General features: G+C 33.9%; 1 protein-coding gene across 1 annotated transcript in view; it reads right to left on the bottom strand.

Moving 5' to 3' along the window:
• Positions 1-22,289, bottom strand: part of rnf123 (ring finger protein 123) — a 174,329-nt gene that overhangs the window by 16,006 nt on the left and 136,034 nt on the right. Inside the window, exon 38 of the mRNA XM_016506503.1 lies at positions 12,461-12,555. Within this exon, the coding sequence (XP_016361989.1) occupies positions 12,461-12,555 (95 nt within the window). The remainder of the gene's footprint in view (positions 1-12,460; positions 12,556-22,289) is intronic.

Below are 22,289 nucleotides of genomic sequence, written 5' to 3'. Positions count from 1 at the left end.
AACAACTCTGTGACTGTTCTTGAATGGCCCAGCCAGAGCCCTGACTTAAACCCAATTGAGCATCTCTGGAGAGACCTAAAAATGGCTGTCCACCAACGTTTACCATCCAACCTGACAGAACTGGAGAGGATCTGCGAGGAGGAATGGCAGAGGATCCCCAAATCCAGGTGTGAAAAACTTGTTGCATCTTTCCCAAAAAGACTCATGGCTGTATTAGATCAAAAGGGTGCTTCTACTAAATACTGAGCAAAGGGTCTGAATACTTAGGACCATGTGATATTTCAGTTTTTCTTTTTTAATAAATCTGCAAAAATGTCAACAATTCTGTGTTTTTCTGTCAATATGGGGTGCTGTGTGTACATTAATGAGGAAAAAAAATTAACTTAAATGATTTTAGCAAATGGCTGCAATATAACAAAGAGTGAAAAATTGAAGGGGGTCTGAATACTTTCCGTACCCACTGTATATATATACACACACATACATATATATATATATATATATATACACACACACATACATACATATATTATACACACACAAAGAAAAACAAGTAGATAGAATAGAAAAAATAGAAAGCTAGTGTTTGTTGGTTTTTTGTTGTTGTTTTTTGTTTAAATAAAAAATAAAAAACAGAAGATAAATATAGATAAAGTAGAATTAAAATAGAATAGAAAGTGCTAGAGTTAGAGGGTCAAATAAAGGTTTATGGTTGTTTAATAAGTCGCTCAACAATAGTGGATGCCAAACTATTTAATGACTTTGTTGTTGTTGTTGTTTTATTAACAATTTAATTATGTATTTAACTATTTGTTGAAATATATATTTAATGATTTCATTTTGAGTAATTTGGCCCTCCATACATTTTCCCAGAATGTTGAAATGTTGTCCTTTTTGATTAGCAATACTGTCAAGATATTAATAAACGGAACTTAATTCACAACAAAATCAACCCAATGTGCCAAAACAATCAAATTAGGATAAAGTTTTGCTTTGCTGTTTCAACTCAATGTATGAGGGCTGCAGAAACGAAGCTGCATCAGCAATAAGTACATTTCCCACCTCAGCTGCTGCATGAGTAGCGCGTGTGACCGCAGGGCGTCCCACCGCAGGAGAGGCATGTCAACCGACAAATGACCTTTATTATCTGACGGGCCCCTATTGACATGTACTGGGGTGATATTTAAGAGAGGATGATGGTTCTTGACTATTTGCTGTTTTACATGTATACACCAGTAAAACACATTTTCTTTTCTTTTTTAAGCAAGAACACAGTTTATACTTTCATGTATTCAACAGACAGAGTGGCGATTCACAGTAATTTATAGGTTTGTTTACAGATGCTTCATATCAATACATCACATCATATTTCATAGAGATGCGTATTTAAGATTTAGGGCTGTACTAAACGATATGAATGCTAAAACAAAGACCTTTTTGTAATACCGATGAGATCCTGAAACTGGTTTAAGCGAGGGCTCAGGCAACAACAAAACATTTTTGGGCCAGACGTGTCAGTGCTTTTCTGTCAACTATAAAACATATCTTGAACAGTCAGTTGTGTCAACACAGATACTCAATGACAGATTCAATGATAGAAGCACTGAAAATAGGTCAAGTGTGCAAACTGAAGCAGTATTATAGATGCGTTTTCAAATCCAGCTGAATTATAAAATGTGGTATATTTGCCAGGTTGATAGAGAAAATAATTTTCTCATTCATGTGATATGGTGAATCAATTCAATATAAATCAATTTTAAATAGCTTTTTCTTTTAAATGTTTAGCTTTTTAAATTTCATTTTAGCTTAGGTTTTAATTTTGTCATGTGCTGTGCTCATGTTTATTATTTTTATTCAGATTTCTATTTAGCTTTCATTCATTTTTATTTCAGCTTTATTTATTTTTTTTATTTAAAATGTGCATTTAATTTTTTCAGCTTTATTTAAATTAACAAAAACAAACAATTGTAATAGTTTAAACGTTTTAGTTGTAGTTAATAACAATACTGGAGTAATTGTACTTCATTATATCCATTATAAAGTATTATTTTTAGGTAAATTTATACTTTTAAGTACAAGGACTTAATTTAATTTTTACTTACAATTTTTGTGATTTTGTTGTGTGCTTTTGTCATTTTTATTAGTTTTTTATATTTCAATTTTCAATTCACAAGCTTTAATTCAAATATAAGTTGAAATAAATAGTTTTATTCAATTGGAATAAATATTTCTATAGCTTTATTTCAATTACCAATTTTAAAAATACAAAATTTTCATAATTAAATTTTTAGTTTTAGTTAAAAACAACACTGGCACTTGAATAATTGTGCTTCATTACAAAAGGTTTACTGGAGATCAATTTAAAGTAAATACATTCATCCATGTCCATCCATTCTGGGCAATTGTGAAGATGAAACTTGTGTTAACAACCATCACTGAAGACTTTTTTTATCATTACTTTTTTTTTTTTTCATTTATTATTGTATCATTATATTATTTATTTTTTTAACCACAAATGTTAGTTGTTAATTTTTCCCCCCCTTTTTTCAGTTTATAAAAATGTTAATTTTAACTAACGCGTAAATAGTTTTCATCTTATTTTTATCTTTAATATTCAATACTAACCCACACTGTTAGCAATTGACGTAATTTTTACAATAAATTTTACAACAACGCATTGTATTCATGTTTTTATTGTAAATGCAAATGCATGATGGGAAATTTAAGGACAGTCCTGTAATATTATTGTAACTACACCGTAGAAGCATTATTTTACAGCCACCGCATAGCATTGTGGGGTCGCTGCTGTTTGAATTTTGAAATTATGCGGCCAACGGTACCTTTTGTATTGAAACATTTTTGAAAGAAGGAACACGTCTCAGGTATGTAACAAAAAATCTATTTTATGAGTCTATGGATATATTAATACCGGTGATCTGAGTGAGTGCTGATTGTTTCGTTTGGTATATTTCAGTGGAATATTTTCAGATTTCTCTTGAACTGACCGCGGTGAAGTTAAATTTCAAACGGCGTCTTCATACTCTATCAAATTTAAAACTAACTTTACCACGGTCCTGAACGGTCAACACCGAAGGAAAAGACTGCGCGGCAGCAGCTGTAACACACCGCAGGATCAGCTGCGCACCGGCTACTAGCTGAATTATTTCAGACACTGATTTGTTGTTGATTATATCGTCATCTCCTCGGCTCGCCTCTACTCGCTTGGAACCTCGGCAGAGGTGATATGGAAAAAGGTAACGTTACCACATGCAAAACCACCAAAATGACGACAGCTCAAATAACGTTAGCGTCTTCATTTAATTCTGTAAATTAGCCATAACTGTGAGCTAAGCTGCTCTTCTGGTATCTTTAGATGTTATAACGTTACTTTGTGCTTGGCGAACCAGGGTGGAAGAGCAGAGCATGTGTCATGTAAGCGGTCTGTATCTAAATAAAAACTGCACAAGGAGACTACTTTCAAGGGGATAGCAGCCAAATTTAAATTGGGTCATTTTTTTTTATTTTATAGGCACACTGAACTTTTTTTTATTGCACCCTGAGCATATTTCAGGCACAGAAAGTTTCCTTGCTTTAAGCCCTGTTAATAGTTGTTACATGGATATATGTGTCAAAGAAGAAAGGAAAGACTGTAATTCAACATAAGCCTATTGCATCCATAAAATGCCTAGTCTAAATTAGCAAAAACCATACCATAACTTTGTCTCCCACCCGATAAAATTGGTACTTTCGCCCATCATGCCAACACCGCCACTCATGCGCGTGTGTGTGTTTATGTAGTGCAGCTTTCTAGTGCTCTTTTAGTTATCATATTGTGTTAATGCATTTCAGGAGAGACACTAAGCGCAGACAAGTGGATGATGTCCTTGGAAGGAACGATTGTGATGGGGCCCCACAACAATCTTTTGAATGGAGTGGCAGCATTGATTGATTGATTGATTGATTGATTGATGTTCCAGGCTGTCTGGACGTCTGGAAGTGAGCTAGATTCTTCAGTGAAACTGTAAGTTTGTTTGTATGAAAAAAAATATGGATACTTTTTTTTGGAAAAAAAAAGATAAAATAAGTTTGTAATATGTGATGTTGCATAGTTAATTAAAAAAAGAAAAAAAGGTGCCATTGTTTTGGTTTTAATTGTGGAAGATGGAAAATGACAGTATTTATTGTAACATTTACAAATAACAAGATATATACAATATATTGAATTACAATATTAAATTGTAATTATCTCCTGTAAAATTACAGGAAATTCCTGGCAACTGAGTTGCAGTAAATATACAGTAAATTATAATAAATTACAGCATTTTACTGTAATAATGCTACTATTGCTGTATAAATACAGTACTTTATTGTATTAAAAAACAGTATATTACCTGTATATTACTTGCTGTAAATTCACGGCAATTAGTTGCCAGGAATTTCCTGTAAAATTACAATAAATTTTTAACAGTGCAGCTATTGACCAGTCTCATCATTCATCACCTTATGTAACAGCCAGGCTGGCAGCTTCTTGAAAATAAATAAAGAATTCCTCTCTCGACTTTCAGGTCACCGGGAAATGTCAATCTCAGCTCACTTTAAAGCCGGCTGGAGTCTCCATACGTTTGCTGGGAGATAAAATTGTAGCTCTCTTCACAGCTAAAGTGCCCAGAAAAAGCTTTCCTGAGGAGAATTAGCTCAAAGTGCTGTCAAAAATGCCACAACTCCATCCTGAGTAATCAAATTTATTTTTTCCTGAAGTGAAAATAACTGTTTCTTGCAGGAATATCAGCGCTCACCTAAACGGCTTGTCCGTGCAGGAATGGATCACACTGAATCGCACTGATGGAGATTTGTCAAAAATGTGTAGGAGTTGATTTCCCAACTGAGAGCCAGCAGATTCAGAAAACTGTAATATTCCACTTCCACTCTGGTGTATCATTAGTTTATTTAATTCGAGCAAAAAGATTTTCTAAGCTCATGTCTTCATGCAAGCTGAAATCTAGGACAAGGCTCAGAGAGGAAATAAGTCTGGGAACTTCAAAGCTCTTCAAGTATTTTACCTCTGGTCAGGCAAGCACAGTAACTACAGAGAATCCAGAGAGCAAGCTTGGTATTTCGATGACAATTTGGCTGAATACTGACATGTTTTTCTTCCTGCCACGAGCACCAAAGAAATATAGTTATTATACAAACGGCTGCAAGAAATTAAGAAATTAAACTAGATTTCTACAAAATGTGAGTGGTTTCACACTGTGCATACTTTACTCTGGCATAGTAATTAACCCTAGGTAGTCAACATTCCAGACTACACCAATTAAGAATTTAAAAACTAAAATTAAATTCATTACATTTGAACTGAATTGGCTATTTTTAAGTAATATTTGTTTATTTATTTAGAATTTTAGTTTTGATTCCTTGTACATTTTCAATTGAATTTCAATGTTGCATCTTGTTGGCTCCCTCAACTCAAATTCAGTTCAGATTCAGGATTTGAATTAAAGGCATACTCAATTAAATTTCAGTGCTGCACACCCCTGAACTGTCCGATGTAAACCATGGGTAAGCATTCTTTCTTACATCTTCAGAGATCGATAACATTGATTGCAGCACGCAATGAGCACACAGCCTGTTTAAACACTTTCTTGTGCAAATGTCGCTATGTAAAACTGCTACTGGTGCCTTAAAAATAACGTCTAAAGTGCTATTTCCTCAGACGCTAGCACTGTACAGATAGATTGGCACATTAATGTTACTCCACAAGACAAAATGAAGTTCTGCTGATGGGTATCTAGTTTAATTTCTACTAAATTCTTCAATTAAAACTCTAATGAACTCTACTGAGTGTCTAATGATGACTTCAAACTGTGGTAAATCCAGTGGTTTGTTTTTCTCAAAACAGCATATTGTATTAGCCTGGTATCTGCTAACATCTTTTAACTAGTTGCAAAAACTGTTTCTCAGTGCAAAAACATACATCTAATGGTCTAAGGAAGCCTTTGCAAGAGTTTCGCAAACTTTTGCAAAACCACTGATTAGTTCTTCCATTTCAAACTTTTTTTTAATTTTTTTTAACTCAGTGAAAAAACATGTCTTATTTTCCTTAGCTACCCACAATCTAGTTTATCCAGGTGCAAAATACTTCCTATCTGTGGAAAGCAAACAGAATACGTTATTTTTGTACATTTTATGTAATTATGGCAACAGTAATTTATCAAACAATAAGCAAAAGAGTGTAATAACCAAGCATAATCAGTCGAGTGGTCGAGTCAAGCAGAGTTTCAGCATTTTAAAAAGCCCTAGTTCTAGTAAAGTATGTCCGATTGTGGTAATCTGCCGGGCCCTCAACAATTAAGAACTTACATTGCTTATCTCAATATTTGTGGCCATGCTGGCACCAAAATTCTTGTGGCAAATCGGGTGCAAAAACAATATATATTTCTGGTGTGTCATTAAAAAAAACAAATGTTTTTCAAAAAGTTGCTTTTTGTGCATTGTTATTGTTAACTAAGACTAAATCTATTTTTTATATATTAAATGAAAGCTAAAATTAAAAATAAATATTCAACTAAAAAAACTGAGCTTTTTTAAGCATAAAATATAGTTTCAGTTAAAAAAGTACTAACATTACTCAAACTAAAACTTTAATAAAAATAAATTAAAGCTAAATATATAATCTTCTATAATCACACAATCGCGACTAGGAGAGACTTTCTATTTTTTGACTTGTTTAACAATGAAAAACGGGGAACAAATACAGAGGGGCTGTTAATGATCACTAAGTGCAGATGAGAGCTTTGTTCACTTGATTGGAGGCAAGAGCTGCTCATGGCTAGAAGAAATGACTGGTAATCAGACATCACTTTACAGAGAAATGTGTAGAGAGCCCAACACACACAAACACACACACACACACACACGGACCAGACTGTTGTGGCACAAAAGACAGGCCACACACTTTGTTACCCTGGATGTCAGAGGCAAGGTGCACTTGGCAGAGGAGCGTAAACAAATGTCAGTGAGTGTGGAAACAAACACCCACACGAATACACTCGCTCAATGAGCTAATGATAGGAGAAGCTCCTGCAAAGATGCTTAAGACATACTCTATGCAAAGTTTCAAGCACAATTCACGAGTTCGTAATCATCAAAATGTCATAACTTGCTACCCTAAAATGACTTTCCTTTTCATATGACATCACCAAGTCCTCTTATTTATAAACCCCGCCCATAAACAACCTGGCTCTATTATGAAACACCCTTACTTCTCACAATCCCATCAATTTAAATTGAAATCAAATCCTGCTCTACATATTTTTCCTGTTGAATATAGTAGCTTTCACTCCGAAAAAGGCATGCATGAAGTATCAGTGAGCAAAAGTTTTATACAACATTTATTAATGTAGGTTAATGTTAAATATACAGTTCATTTTTAATTCAAGTTGTTAGTTCACAAAACAAATGTTGATTTATTCAACTTGAAATGTTTAACATGTATTTATGCATAAATCTGACAGTGACCTACATTAATTAATGCTGTAAAATTATTGCATATTGTCAGACAATGATAGCTAACTTTAACCAACTGAACCTTATTGTAAAGAGTTATGCATTTATTGTCAGTAAAATATTTTTAATACATATATAATAGCCCAAATACTGTATACAAACACTTGTCACATTTAAAATTAAGAATAGTATTGTATTAAGATTATATTAACAAATAAAGTTTGTCAGAACTTAAGTAAAAAACAATAATAAAATAATAATAATAATAATAAATAAAATAAAAACAGTATACTCTACCATTCAAAAGTCTGTGATCAGTATTTCATTTAATAAATCATTATTTATGTATTTATTTATTTTAGGAAATTAATATTTTTATTCAGCAAGGATGCATAAAATTGATAAAAAGTGACAGTACATACATTTCTAATGTTACAAAAGCTTTCTAATTCAAATAAATTCTGTTCTTTTGAACTTTCTATTCATCAAAGAATCCTGAAAAATACTGTATCGCGATTTCCACAAAAATATTCGGCAGCACACGTTTTCAACATTGATAATAATAATGTTTCTTAAGCAGCAAATCAGCATATTAGAATGATTTCTGAAGGATCATGTGACACCGAAGACTGGAGTAATGATGCTGAAAATTCAGCTTTGATCACAGCAATAAATTACATTTTAAAATATATTCACATATAAAACAGTTATTTTAAACTGTAATAATGTTTCCGAATATTATAGTATTTTTGATCAAATAAATGCAGCCTTGGGAAGCAGAAGAAACTTCTTTCAAAACCATTTAAAAATCTTTTTAACAGTAGAAGCAACATTAAATTGCTTCCTCTCGGCCATTATAATAAACATATTAAGTGAATTCAAGAGTTCAATCTTTGTTTCCTCACCCACAACAAATCAAACTGATTAAACATGGAAATAACTGAAAGGTCACAAAGTTGAACATCTATACAGAAACCACAGTTCCAATTAACAAAGGCTGACCTATAGAGACACAATGTATTAACTTTTAATCAAAGGTTGAATATAGTAGTAGGATTATTGTAGCAATAAATAGTAACGGCTCATAAAAGATGCCACCGTAACACAATAACAATATTGCATTAGCTACAGTTCATCATTCAAAACCTCAAGGGGAACGACAGCAATAATATTTCTGTTTATTAAAATTCTGCATTGTGACGTGAAAACAAATCATATTGCCAATAGGCATATCATAGCACAACAAGAATATCTCCTTATTTTTTTTTTTTGTTTAAATTGTGGCCAGATGATAAATATGTAAAACCATGCTGTTCTGTTCTCTCTGCGTTAACCAGATGCGTCAATGTGATTTGCATTCATAAATGGGTTTGCATGTACATCTGCCACCAGATGATCCAATGACTGCGTTTATTGGAAAATACTGTATGTTGTCAGCTTCAGTTTAACACATAAGGCACGTAAGAGACTGAAATGCTGTATTTCTGCTTTAATAACTTAGTAAATTTGGAATATGTATTAAAATAAATGTAGTTGATTTGATTTTATCTGTATAAATTAACATTATGTATAAAAGTATTGGCAAAAAGAAAAAGAAAAGTATGTTTGTTTTTTTTAACAGATCAAACATACAAAGAAACTGAACACATACTTATCTGAAAATTACCTGAATATCTCAAAAGATTTACCAAATGTGAATAAATTGTTGGTTTATCTGAGGCTCACACTACCTCATGATTGCATCTGTAATTCGGCGCAATTCTCCATCCGTAGTGTAATGACAGATAACTGACGATAATTACGGCAGCGATTCTCTGAAGCGCAAATATGTTTTGGAATATCGTTTAAATGATGCCGCTCTGACCGAAAATATAGTGTCAGACACACTGCAATCTGCTCCAAGAAAATAAATGACAAGAGACAGATTTAGAAGTAAACAAACCAACACGTAAATCTCGGAGGTACAAATGTGAAAATGTACACCTTGTGGTGCAAATTATATGCGACTGCTGCAATACCGAAGGTTTATTTCCCATATACCTCATAATTTCTCATTGTTATAGAGGAGCAGCTGACATAAAGACAAGATTTTGTTTCAATATTTAGTTGCCTTAAAATGTATATCAATTTATAAGATGTATGCATCAAAGTATTTTCTAACCATTTTTTACCCATGTTTTTGCCTTCACTAGTTGATTTCAATGGTCATGTGATTATTTGTTTTTATATTCCATGTAGTCTCTCAGTTCATATGACATCATGAAAACATATTAAAAATAAATAACTTTAAAAGTAATTGTAACACTACAAGACATAATAGTTAGACTGCAATAATATGTCTTTGAAATGTTATTAATAGGAGTCTAAATAATGACTGGTCACAACATACTGTAGATGTTTTAGCATTTAGTTTTAGCAATTCAATGCATATAAAAAGTAAAACCCAATTTGATAATGCCAACATAAAACTGTAATTATAATCACTTCGTTCACCAAATGATCAAACCAACCAAGCAAGCAACAAAAAGCAAAACAAAACAACGTGAGGAAAAGCAAAACAAACAAACAAATTAATGAAGACAATTAGAATAATCATTCACAACATGACAAACAAATTAAACAAAAAACAAGCATGCAACAAAAAGCAAAACAAAACAAAAATAAAAAGCAAAATTCAGAAACAAACATAAATAAAAAGACAATGTAAAATAAATGTGCACACAACATGACAAACAAACAAATCAAACAAAAAAGCAAGCAACAAGTAAAACAAAGCAAAACAAAACAAAACACAAAACAGCAAACAGCAATTTGTTTGTGTGAGTTTTGCTTTTTATTTGGTTTTGTATAAATAAAATAAAAAGACAATTTGAATAAATGTTATGTTTATGACAAAATCTTGGCTGTCTAGCTACATTAAACTATAAAGAGAAAACAAATGTCCTTTAAGGACAGTTGAATTACACGTCATGCCAGCTGCCCATATTTTCTAATATTTCCTATTTTAACATGATTATCAAAAGGTTATATGGCTATTAGAGAAAATGATGCTTATTTCTCGTGTTGTTGCGGCGCAGCAGACTGCAGAGCAGAATTATCTGTTTGTACTGAATTGGCCTCTCTGTGCTGAGGTGGGTCTGCTGATGGCGCATGCTGCTGCTGCTTTGTGGGAGATGGGAATGGACGATCATATTTCTCTGCAGAGGGGAAGCTCTCGGGGGAAGAGCTTCACTTTCTGCTGTCTAATGCTGCGGTGGACTGATCAGAGTACTGGCTGTGGAAAGACCTGCCATTGCATTAACGTTATGCCACAGAAACCTCTGGGAACTTTGTGATTCCACTTCAGATAGTCACTAGCAGGCTTTCATCGCCACCCACCGTCACGCTGTTAAAAGCTACAGCAGGATTTATTGCTTAAGGTGCTTGAAGGACCATAAAGAAGTAGTTTACTGTATGCAGTGGTGACACCGAAGCGGTCCTTGACTTTCATTGGTTCAGTTCAACAGGTAGATCCATTACAAATTAAAAGAAGGCCAGATAGATTTGTTCAAAGAAGATACCGTTAATGAATTAATCGCTTCATTTTCGTGAATGAAACAAGCCTTTTGAAGGACAGCTGGTTCAATATGTTGTAAGTTTCTTCTAATTTTCAAAACCATGTTATACATCCACTGAAAATGTGTTGATTTTTTTGTGTGTCATTTGCTGAGTGACAATCAGGTACACAACAGCTCGACACATTAGGAAAAGCCAGCAGGGTGAATTTATGAGTTTGCTCGGAAAACCATTCTTAGGTAATTTGTTGCATGAATTATGGAGCCACTAAAAGGACAAGGTGAAACAATAATCTTTTAATGTTTTTGCATTCTCTTGCAAAAGTATTGTGTTCCCCGGAGAAACTTTGTTCTCTTGCAAAACATTTGCATTCTCTCTTAAAAGTGTTGCATTCTCCCAAAAGTATTGTTCCCCCTAAAATGTTGGGTTGACTTGCAAAAGTATTGCGTTCTCCTGAATGAGAAACTTTGCATTTTCTCACAAAAAAAAAATATTGTGTTCTCCCAAAAGTATTCCATTCTACCAAGAAACTTTGAGTTCTCTCGCAAAAGTATAGAGTTACCCCAAAAGTACTGTGTTCTGCCCAAGAAACATTGTGTTCTCTCAACTTGGCGTTCTCTCGCAAAAGTATTGTGTATCCCGAGAAACTTTCTCTCGCAAAAGCATTGCATTTTCCACAAACAACTGCATTCCCCTGAGAAACTTTGCATTCTTTTGCAATTTTTTACCAACAATTTCAATTCAACTAGACCTTGCATTATTCACAATATTTTGTCATTTTTGTCTTATTCGTGCAATTTTTGGATTCTATATAAATGCGTTTGCATCCTATATAAATACATGCCGTACTTCATCAAGACTTTATTTTTATCAAACAAACAAAAATAATAAATAAATCAACTAATGATTGTTTCTTTGTCATTGTCTAAATATTTCAATGATTATTGCGTATTTGGTTACTTACGGGTACAATGGTGACAGACACATTATAGAACTGCATAATGAATATTAGTAGATTTCCATGGCACAACACCACAAAAATACTGCAAATAGCACTGGAATATTTTAGATTAGCTGCTGAAAAATCTGTTATTTTGGACTGAAATAATCAAAAAAAAGTCCTAGATGGGCTACTACACTCACTAAGGTCTGCAGAAGCAGATAAAGCATGTTTTATTTGTGTGAGCTTATTATACTGGAATATTGAAATGTTAAAATACCAAATGTTACTTTTGGCAGAACTTCTCAAGTTGTAAGCCAACCAATTAATTTTAAGGGTTCTTGACTGAGGCGACAGACCCTGTACTGCTGTCTGTCAGTGGCAGATCTGGACTCTAGTCGTGGTAAGATGGAGAGGCTGGTTGTGCTTTGCTGAACCTGTGTGGGAAGCTGTACTCACCGCTGTGCTGGCAGCTGCCTGCTTGGACTCCTCCGTCAGGAAAGTTAGCATCTGTTCTACCTTCTGCTCTTCCTCCGTGCTGATGTAGTCCGTATCTATGCAAAACAAACACAACAAATGTCAGACTTAACACAGAGAACATTTCAGGAATCGCTCATTGGTGAGCTTTTCACAACGCAGACGCAAACACCAAGACTAAACATGGGCCGGATTTTCAACGTCAATATAGAATGTAATTCTTATAAATTCATCCATATCCATCCTTCCAACCATCCATCCATTTATACAAAAAAATACATTTATACAAAGCAAAAAATATTTAAAAAATGTATTTATTAAAATTAAAATATCACAAAAAATTAAAAAGCAGTGTTTTTCATCACCAAAAAAAAAAACTTTTTAATCGCACATCTAGGAAAATTATTTAATAGATATCTTTCCACTGTAGTTTTTGGGCCTTTTTAGCGAATGATTATCCATTTAAATACATTTTAAAGCACATTTTTATAATACATAATTATTTTATAATACAAATAATGACAATTTTATAATAAAAAGGTCAGAATGATGCACTGTAAGAGGAGACCGCTGTTACGACTGCCACTCAAAGTCCCGTTCAGCAGCCCTGACTGACATAATCAAAAAAGATCAATGCCAAAGAAAATACTTTCTAATTGCATTTACGTCATTTGCCCATCCATCATTCAATGGGTTGAATTGCTGGAGGGGGACGGTGTGAAAGACTCTCCCCATCACCCTCCACCCATTAGCCAGGCTCATCATGAATGCATCGGGATCAGCTTGATCATTTTAGACTCTCGTTGCAAGGTCTGGGAGGCTCGTTTTTCCTTCAGATTTACTTTCCCCGCAGCAATTTCATGCTCGTCTAGTCTGCAACTGCCAAATTTGGTCTTGACATTGCCAATCATCGCTGCGCCGGCCAGTGTTTTGGACTGATGAACAGCGGTGACAGTCGGCGTCTTGATTGCGAGTGGAAGACGAAGTGGAAAAGCACTACGTTACGGCATCTGATGCCACAGTTCTGATGTTAAAATGACTGCAGCTAGAATCACACAGCAGGGGAAACAAGGTGGCAAGGTTTGGCTAGTTTGCATGCTTCAGATAACAACAGCTGACAGACGCCACACCTACATACTCGCTAGTTCTTTCTCCACTGACAGTCATTCAAAAGTAGCTGTATATTCTGAATATTTTATTCTGTTAGGACCGATTTTGTTTGTGCTCTTAAAGGCCATCCTGAGAGGTGCTGATTTTTATACTTTTGTTTTGTTGTTGTGGTTATGGTTAAAATTTAACAAAGATATTAATATACATTATATTTTCTACATAATATATTATATACAGTGTATAGATAAATGTAATAATTTTAGTCTGTGGAAAAAAATTGTCAGTCGATGAGAAAAATGAAACCAATTTAAAAAAAAAATAAAAATTTATTACTGTATTGTATTGTATTGTATTGTATAATATATAATATTACATTTTTTATTATCCGATTAAATTATATAAACCGAGGCGTCTATACAGCGATCTGTTGCGCCACATCAAAGAGCGCCAAAACGGCATTCATTGTTTGAATCTCCTGAAAAAAGGACATAATTTGAAAGATGAGACTTTGTTTCTTATCAAAAGTAACAATATATAAAACTGGAAGTTTCCAATGAAGTTCCGCTCGTGCAGTGGTTAAACCCACGCAGTATTTGCTCGGGACATATGCGCACCGAACCGAAAGATCCGCACCGAAAATTTTCAGTACAAATACGTGTACCGTTACACCCCTAATATATATTTATATATACATTTAAAATTTGTATTAATTTAATCTTAGAATAAAATGCCATCTAAACAAAAATAAATGTAAACTGGGGCCATTAACTTACAAAAATGAAAGGGGAGAAAAAGAAAATTATTTGATTGATTCAATTCGATTTACTGGGAGCATTTATAATGTCCATTTTGCCTGCATACAAAAGGAATTGTTAGAAACTTTAATTATACATATATATATATATATATATATATATATATATATATATATATATATATGTTACATCAGCTACAGTGAATAACGAAGTATCCTAACAAATATTGTTTTTCTCACATTACTTTATTGTGGGGCTTCAGTAGACTTGGAATATAGTGCATAAGTGTTATGGATTACTGTAGTGGTGCATTTTGTCATTTTTTAGCTCAACTGCCCCAGTTCCCAATCTAAAAAAGAAGCGCCAACATTCTCCAATTTATCTTTTTTTTTTTTCACAGTAGAAGTAAGGCCAGATGGGTTTGGGATGCAATGAACGCGAGTAAATAATGACAGAATTTTGGCTAAACTAACCCTTAAATGTTTTAATAAGGGTTTGGACCACACAAGTAACTCTCCACGAGCCTCCCACACACAGCACAGTCCTTCAGAGGAGAGCTGGGAATCTTTCCCACGCCATCTACACATTAATTAGTCCTTCGACTCGCCCTCGAGGATCAATGTCAAAAGCTGCGCAGCCAGATCAATGCTGCATCCCATCCAAACTGGTGGCTTTGTGATAGGAACACGGCTTAATGTCATTAAGGCCATTAGCATCCCTGTGAAACCTCCTTCAGAGCCGCTGGGATAATGAGACGGGACGGTCGTACTGCGCTGGTTTGAGGAAGGCTGTGGTATTTTGGTCTGTCATTAGATCCGGTGCAGTGAAAAGCGCACAGGTCGGCGCGAGCGCTTGACGCTGGACATACCCTTTGAAGTGCTAATGTGGGCCACCTTTCCTCATTACTCTCTCCGTTCTTCTGATTTCTTGTGTATAAATGTCTTTCTGTAAGCCGGCACAATGAATCTGCGCTGCCTCCAGCACTCATTCATTATATATGGCTGCTGTAGCTGTGCGTACATGGAAGTGCTTTGGCTCTCCAGGCGATCGGAGCATGACAACGGCTGCACTGGACTTTCTTTTTAACATGACTTTGAGATTTGATTCTGAATTCTGCCACTGTTAAATCAGTTTATATAATATAATAATATACTATATTATTTATTTAATATTTTTAAAAATATTTATATGATATAAAATTACGTATAAATTCAATTCTAAATGTATGAGTATTATAAGTATAAAATGTAAATAAATAAATTACTGTGTGTGTGTGTGTGTGTGTGCGCGCGCGCGCGTGGAAATTTATTTTAACTAAAAATATGATAAAATATATTTAATTTTATTTAATACATATGAAGCGCCAAACAGGAAATAATTATATAAAATCTGAATATATAAATGCAAATTGTGAATATGTAGAAGCAAATCAGAATATATTTGTTATAAATCTGAATATATAAATGTAAATCAGAATATAAAGATAAAAATCAATATATAAATGTAAATCATGAATATATGGAAGTAAATCTGAATATATAGTTATAAGTGAATATATAAATGTAAATTGTGATCTGTTGCGCCACATCAAAGAGCGCCAAAACGGCATTCATTGTTTGAATCTCCTGAAAAAAGGACATAATTTGAAAGATGAGACTTTGTTTCTTATCAAAAGTAACAATATATAAAACTGGAAGTTTCCAATGAAGTTCCGCTCGTGCAGTGGTTAAACCCACGCAGTATTTGCTCGGGACATATGCGCACCGAACCGAAAGATCCGCACCGAAAATTTTCAGTACAAATACGTGTACCGTTACACCCCTAATATATATTTATATATACATTTAAAATTTGTATTAATTTAATCTTAGAATAAAATGCCATCTAATTTTAGTAAATGAAAAAAAATCTGTTCAAGTGCAAAATTAAAACAATTAATGTAAAAGAAAACATTTTATAAGTGTTATAATTTACTATTTATTATATATTTTTTATATGTAATTCATGTATATTAAAAATTATTTATTAATCATCTATTATGTTACTGCAATTATAATTTAATTATAAAATGATACATTTTTACATTTTGATACATTTTATTATTTTTATATATATATTTTTTTTTTTTATTTATGTCATGTTAATTTAAAAAAAGCATCAGCTTTTAACAAAAAAAGGCAGCCCTTGTTGTGAAAACCTAAAATAATATTATAATCAGAACACTATTATAATACAATATTTTGAATTTAGTATGCTTCAGTTAAGTTCATGTTATGAGGGACATTCAAAAGAGAGCCGTGCTAATGAAACTTTTGGCCTTTATCACTGGGACACCCTTCCAGGTCTGAAAGCACATCATTAGCAAAACGCAATCAATCAACTAGCAAATCTCACACAAACTCAGCTCGTGTAGCTTCAATTAATAGTTCATCCAAATATTAACATTCTGACATTATTTCTAGATAATATAGGTTCGGGCACCATGAGGGTATAAATAAATAAAAATGAATAAAATAAATGGAGAATGAGCCTAACAAACTCCAAAAATTAATAAAAAGGGCTACTATGGATTTATTTAGATTCAATTTGATTCTTCAGCTTTTTTTATTATTTGTTTTCAATTAAATGATGCATAAAAAAATATAAAGGGAACATTCTAACAACAAAAATAAATGAGGACTGAGGCTATCAACCTCCAAAAATGAAAAGGAAAAAAGAAAAATAAGTGCAGTATTCAAGCTTAATTTGATTCACTTAAAATAAATTTCAATAAAATGTAATTATACCTAATTAATCAATGCATTTCATATAATTTATTTATTTGATTTATTTATCGAAAAGTGAATATATAAATGTAAATTGTGAATATGTAGTTATAATTCTGAATATGTAAATATAAATTGCAATATGTAGATATAAGTCTAAGTTTCCATTTTTTAACATAAGATTAATTTATTAGATTAAATAATATTATACTACTTGATAATTAATATTTTAATATTTTTAAATAAAATATTTGTATAATATAAAATTACATATTAATGTTTGTGCATGTGTAAAATAAATGTACATTTATTTGAATTAAAAATAAATAGAACTAAATTATAAGCAATAAAGATTTTAGATACATATGAATAAAATTATATATTTTTTGTATATAATATTCATAACATATTTTTATATATAACATAGGTAATCTGAATGTATATATTCAAAACTGAATATATAAATGTAAATCATGAATATATGTAAAGAAGTAAACAAGAAAATATAGTTCCAAGTTTGATACATTAATATAAATTATGAATATATAAATCTTGAGTATATAAAGTTATAATTCAGAATATATAAATGTAAATAAGAATACATATTTACAAATCCTGAATATATAACAATAAATTCAGACTTATAACTATATATTCTGATTTGCATTTATATATTCAGATTTTTAATTATATAGTCAGTTACAGCTGTATGTTTTAATTTACATTTACATATTCAGATTTATAACTATATATTCTGATTTACTTCATTATATTCTGATGTATATTTATGCATTCAGATTTATAACTATATATTCTGATTTACTTCTTTATATTCTGATGTATATTTATGTATTCAGATTTATAACTATATATTCTGATTTACTTTATATTCTGATTTATATTTATGTGTTCAGATTTATAACTATATATTCTGATTTACTTCTTTATATTATTCTATAAGAAATTGCTTTCCAAGACCAGTGGAATAAACAGCACATTAACAATATCAGCAGAGGCTCAGGGAATGATGCCAGTATCAACATGCCAACTTCTACTTCACTAATTCTTCCATTAAACTTCACACACAATATGTTACGATTTAAATAAATAACATTCTGAGCACAGATCAGTGTTTTTCACATTTGAAACACCCTGCAGACTTGGACTTGCTACCGAGGGAAAGTTTGGCCCAATGTGTAAATAATGATCTATAAAATAAAGACAGTAGCACTTCTTAGATATGACATTGCTAGCATGAGGGAGTGTAGCAGTTTTAATTTAATAACACAACATATGATATTGGCAGAGACAAGACATAATGAAGCGGTGGACATATTTCCACATACTAATTAATACTGTTCAGGCAGCACCTGCCCTTCGTTTGGAGTTTTGTAATGAGCTGAGGGAAAAAAATGCACATAAAAATGAAGAAATTCATGAAATACTAGAAGGAGAGATTTGAGAGGAGAAGTGAAACAGCATGAGAAAGTAACTTTTTCCTTCACTGACTACAGAAAGAAATACTAGGGCATTGCTTACTGCATACTTCATGTTCAGAGTACAGTGTTTTATGTATATTGCAGTGTAAAAAAGCTCTCATTATATGTCCTCATTATAAAATATTGACTGAACTATTATTATGGGTGTATGTTTGACTAGACAGATGGGACAGTTTATAAGGGTGCGTTCACACTCGTCATGTTTGGTTAGATTAAAACGAACCCTGGTGCGATTGCTCTGTGAACGCTGCCATCTTGAACACTGGTGCGCACCAAACAAGAAGACCGAGACCGCTAAGGGTGTGTTCACACTTGTAGTTCGGTTCGTTTGGTTCATTTGGTCTGGACTAAAATGGAAAATGATACATTTGGTCCTGGTCCGCTTAGCGTTCACATTGGCATTTTTGACAGCGAACCTAAAGACACCGAACCTAAAGGCATAGTGATACATTCACAACCTGATTGGTCGGCTTGATTTGACGTATATATCGTGACTGAACTCACCGAACACCCTGCGCTGCGGGTGTATGATATCAAAGCACCCATTAACCCCCTGGGGTCGACAGTTCCGGCGGCGGAACTTTTGTATAATCAAGTGAAACATTATGAAGATTCATTCACTGCATATATTCACGTGTTGTCTCACAACACCAGGAAGTTTTTTTTGAATGTTCTATAAAATAGACAGCAACGATATAAAAGTAATGTGAGTTATAATGTTAATATGCTGAATGTTTTATACTCGGTCATTGGCGTTCGCGATCGTCTGATGTGTAAACGTATCAAGTAAGCTGTAAATAAGTGATGCATCGACAGACATATACACGCGTCCTTTCTTATCAGTGATGCAATTTATTTATCAGCTATGCATCTTCTGGTAATTGCTAACAACTATTTTAATTTTCGTTTAGGACTGTGGCTGCATCACTAGCATAATTGCACAAGAAAGGCACACGTGTCATTCAGTTTTGAGTTCGCTGAAAGGCATTCTGTTTTCTCATGAAGTATGCATACTGAAAAAAGCACAAATGTCAGGGCATGTCAAAACTTTTCCAGGCCCCAAAACACCCTCGGACCCCAGAAGGTTAACAGATCGGTCTGCTCAGCGCCGCTTTAAGGCGAACACACCTAAAGCCGTCTGCTGGACTAAGCGCGCTCATTCTTGCGTTTTTGGTTCGTTTCGAAGTATTTGGTTCGTGTTGCGTTCATATATCATTCGAACTGCTCCAGAGTTCACACTTACTCAAATGAACCGCAATAACAGAGCAATCGCACCAGGGTTCTTTTTAATCGAACCAAACATGCCAAGTGTGAACGCCCCCTATAAATTCTACTTTTTTTTTTTTTTTCATTTTAAGGACAGAAACCGCATTAGTATCAGCAGATGTTGCCATTTTTGCCATGGCAAACTGAAAGTTTATTAAGATATATTCTAGGTATTTCTTCATCCCTCCCACCCCAACTCCACTGCAGTCCATCAGTTAATGTCTTAAGAGGTGAAAATCTGCGTGTTTGTAAGAAGCAAATCCATCACTTAAGATGTTTTTAACTTCAAAAAGTCGATTCTGGCCAAAATATCAGTTCATAATCCATAATAATGCCTCCTCCAGTGAAAAATTCCCTTTCCTGTTGTCCTCTCACATCAAAATCCACAAAGAAGCAACAGTAGTTAAGCCAGAAGCAACTGTTCTAAGTTTAAAACGTCTTGATAGATTTATTTCTTACAAACTCACAGCTATTCGCTTCTCAAGACATTAATTGACGGACTGGAGTGGTGTGGATTACTTGTGGATTATTGTGATGTGTTTATCAGCTGTTTGGACTCTCATTCTGACGGCACCCATTCACTGCAGAGCATCCATTGGTGAGCAAGTGATGTGATGCTACATTTCTCCAAATCTGATGAAGAAACAAACTCATCTACATATTGGATGACCTGAGGGTGAGTAATAATATCATTCACGTGATTCAGAGAATCGTATTCCAAATTGATTCTCATTAATTGATAAATGGATTTCACCCAAACATTCACAGGTGAAATCCACTAATTTCCCGAATCCATGCAATCGGGAACCGATGCAATTGGCAATCTGGAATTTCACCTGGGGGCAAAAGATTTCTCCACACAGATTTCCCAGTGGATTTAAATGAATCATGTTGACCAACAGAAAGCAGCTGGGTTTGAAAGTGACCTCTGTGTAAACTGCTCTTCATACATCGCTACAATATGGAGCTGAAAATTACTAAATCAAATGGAACTGATTCACTGTCACTCCAAAGATTCACATTCCTCTCAGCCAGTATCAGCAAAGGACTTAATGATTGCTGATGCTTATCTAACATGTCTGATAAAACTACAGAAATTGTTATTATATTATTAACCTTTATGATATAAAAGGTTGTATACCGTGTACAGTTTATATTCTCCATACTACTGAAATAGCATAAGTATCATAGTAGCAGCTATTCTGAACACTGTCTCTCTTTTTAGTCTGGAACCTCGACAAAGACTCAAATGTGTAACCCAATTACATCTAATGATGCTTCCTAAAAACAAGTCTTGAGGCTCTGAGTGTCCCTGTTCGCTTGAGTAAACATGCCATGCTGCTCAACTGGGTTCAGATGTTGGCGGGCCCGTAATGCGTCCCTTGAGTCTTTAAGCAACAGGTTGAAAAAGGCCCAAGGACAATTCCCAACCAATCTGATCTCAGGAATGGAGTCTGATAGCAATGACCCAGTTTAGTGCTGGAAAACAGGAGGTGGGGAGGAGCGGGGCGTCTGTGAAAGCAGAGACAGGCAGGAACTGAGGCTGGACATGGTGTCCATGGCGACCCTCGGTCTCCATGACTACGAAAGAGACCAGCTTCTCCCTCGTAAGTTTGGAGATTCACACCACGCTGTCCAGCAGAGCTGAGCTCAATGGGCAGTGTGAAGAAAACCAGTCTGAACGAAGAGTTCGGTGATAAACAACAACTAAAACGACCAAAATCAACCTGAGGGTGGAAACTTGGAAATCTGATTTCTTCTGACCTACAATTTGTAACCTGTAGGCAACTTGTGATTCATTTGATTCGGAGAATCACGATACGAGACCAAACTGATTCTTTTTGCTTGACAAGTGAGAAGTTCTCAGTAACAGCCTAAAGGTGTGGTCAAATTTACTGTTGGTTGGCAAATTTTCGCAAAATCTAGCCATTTCAATACGAATTCACACGATTGGGAATTTTGTGTGAGACTGACAGATTTCACAAAAGGATCAAGTTGGTAATGCAAATTGGTTATGTTGACCAACAGAAAGCTTCCAGGTTTGAAAGATACATCGCTACACTATTAACACCTCTCTACAAAATGTTCCCAAAATTTCACTGAAGTGCCCGCACTTTAACATCCTGGGGTCGACAGTTCCGCCGGCGGGAATTTTTGCAGATTTGAATGTTGACAGCGAAAAGAACTAAAATGCTCCTTCATACTTGACCGTACATATAAGAGTAATACAGCATTTAAATCTGTAAAGGGTCTACTTTTATTTGTGTACACTCAAAATATCAACAAAACATTGTGCTTTTGCAAAATAAAGAAAATATACAGGGTGTGCTTTTAGCCGTCTCATTCTCCGTGCATATCTGTTTGAAACGCGTCACTAAAATGAACTGAAACTCAGCGAATATTTGACACACACACA

Source organism: Sinocyclocheilus anshuiensis, unplaced genomic scaffold (assembly GCF_001515605.1).
Source record: "Sinocyclocheilus anshuiensis isolate Anshui unplaced genomic scaffold, SAMN03320099.WGS_v1.1 scaffold2083, whole genome shotgun sequence".
Classification (NCBI taxonomy): domain Eukaryota; kingdom Metazoa; phylum Chordata; class Actinopteri; order Cypriniformes; family Cyprinidae; genus Sinocyclocheilus; species Sinocyclocheilus anshuiensis.
This window is presented reverse-complemented; position numbering and strand designations above follow the sequence as displayed.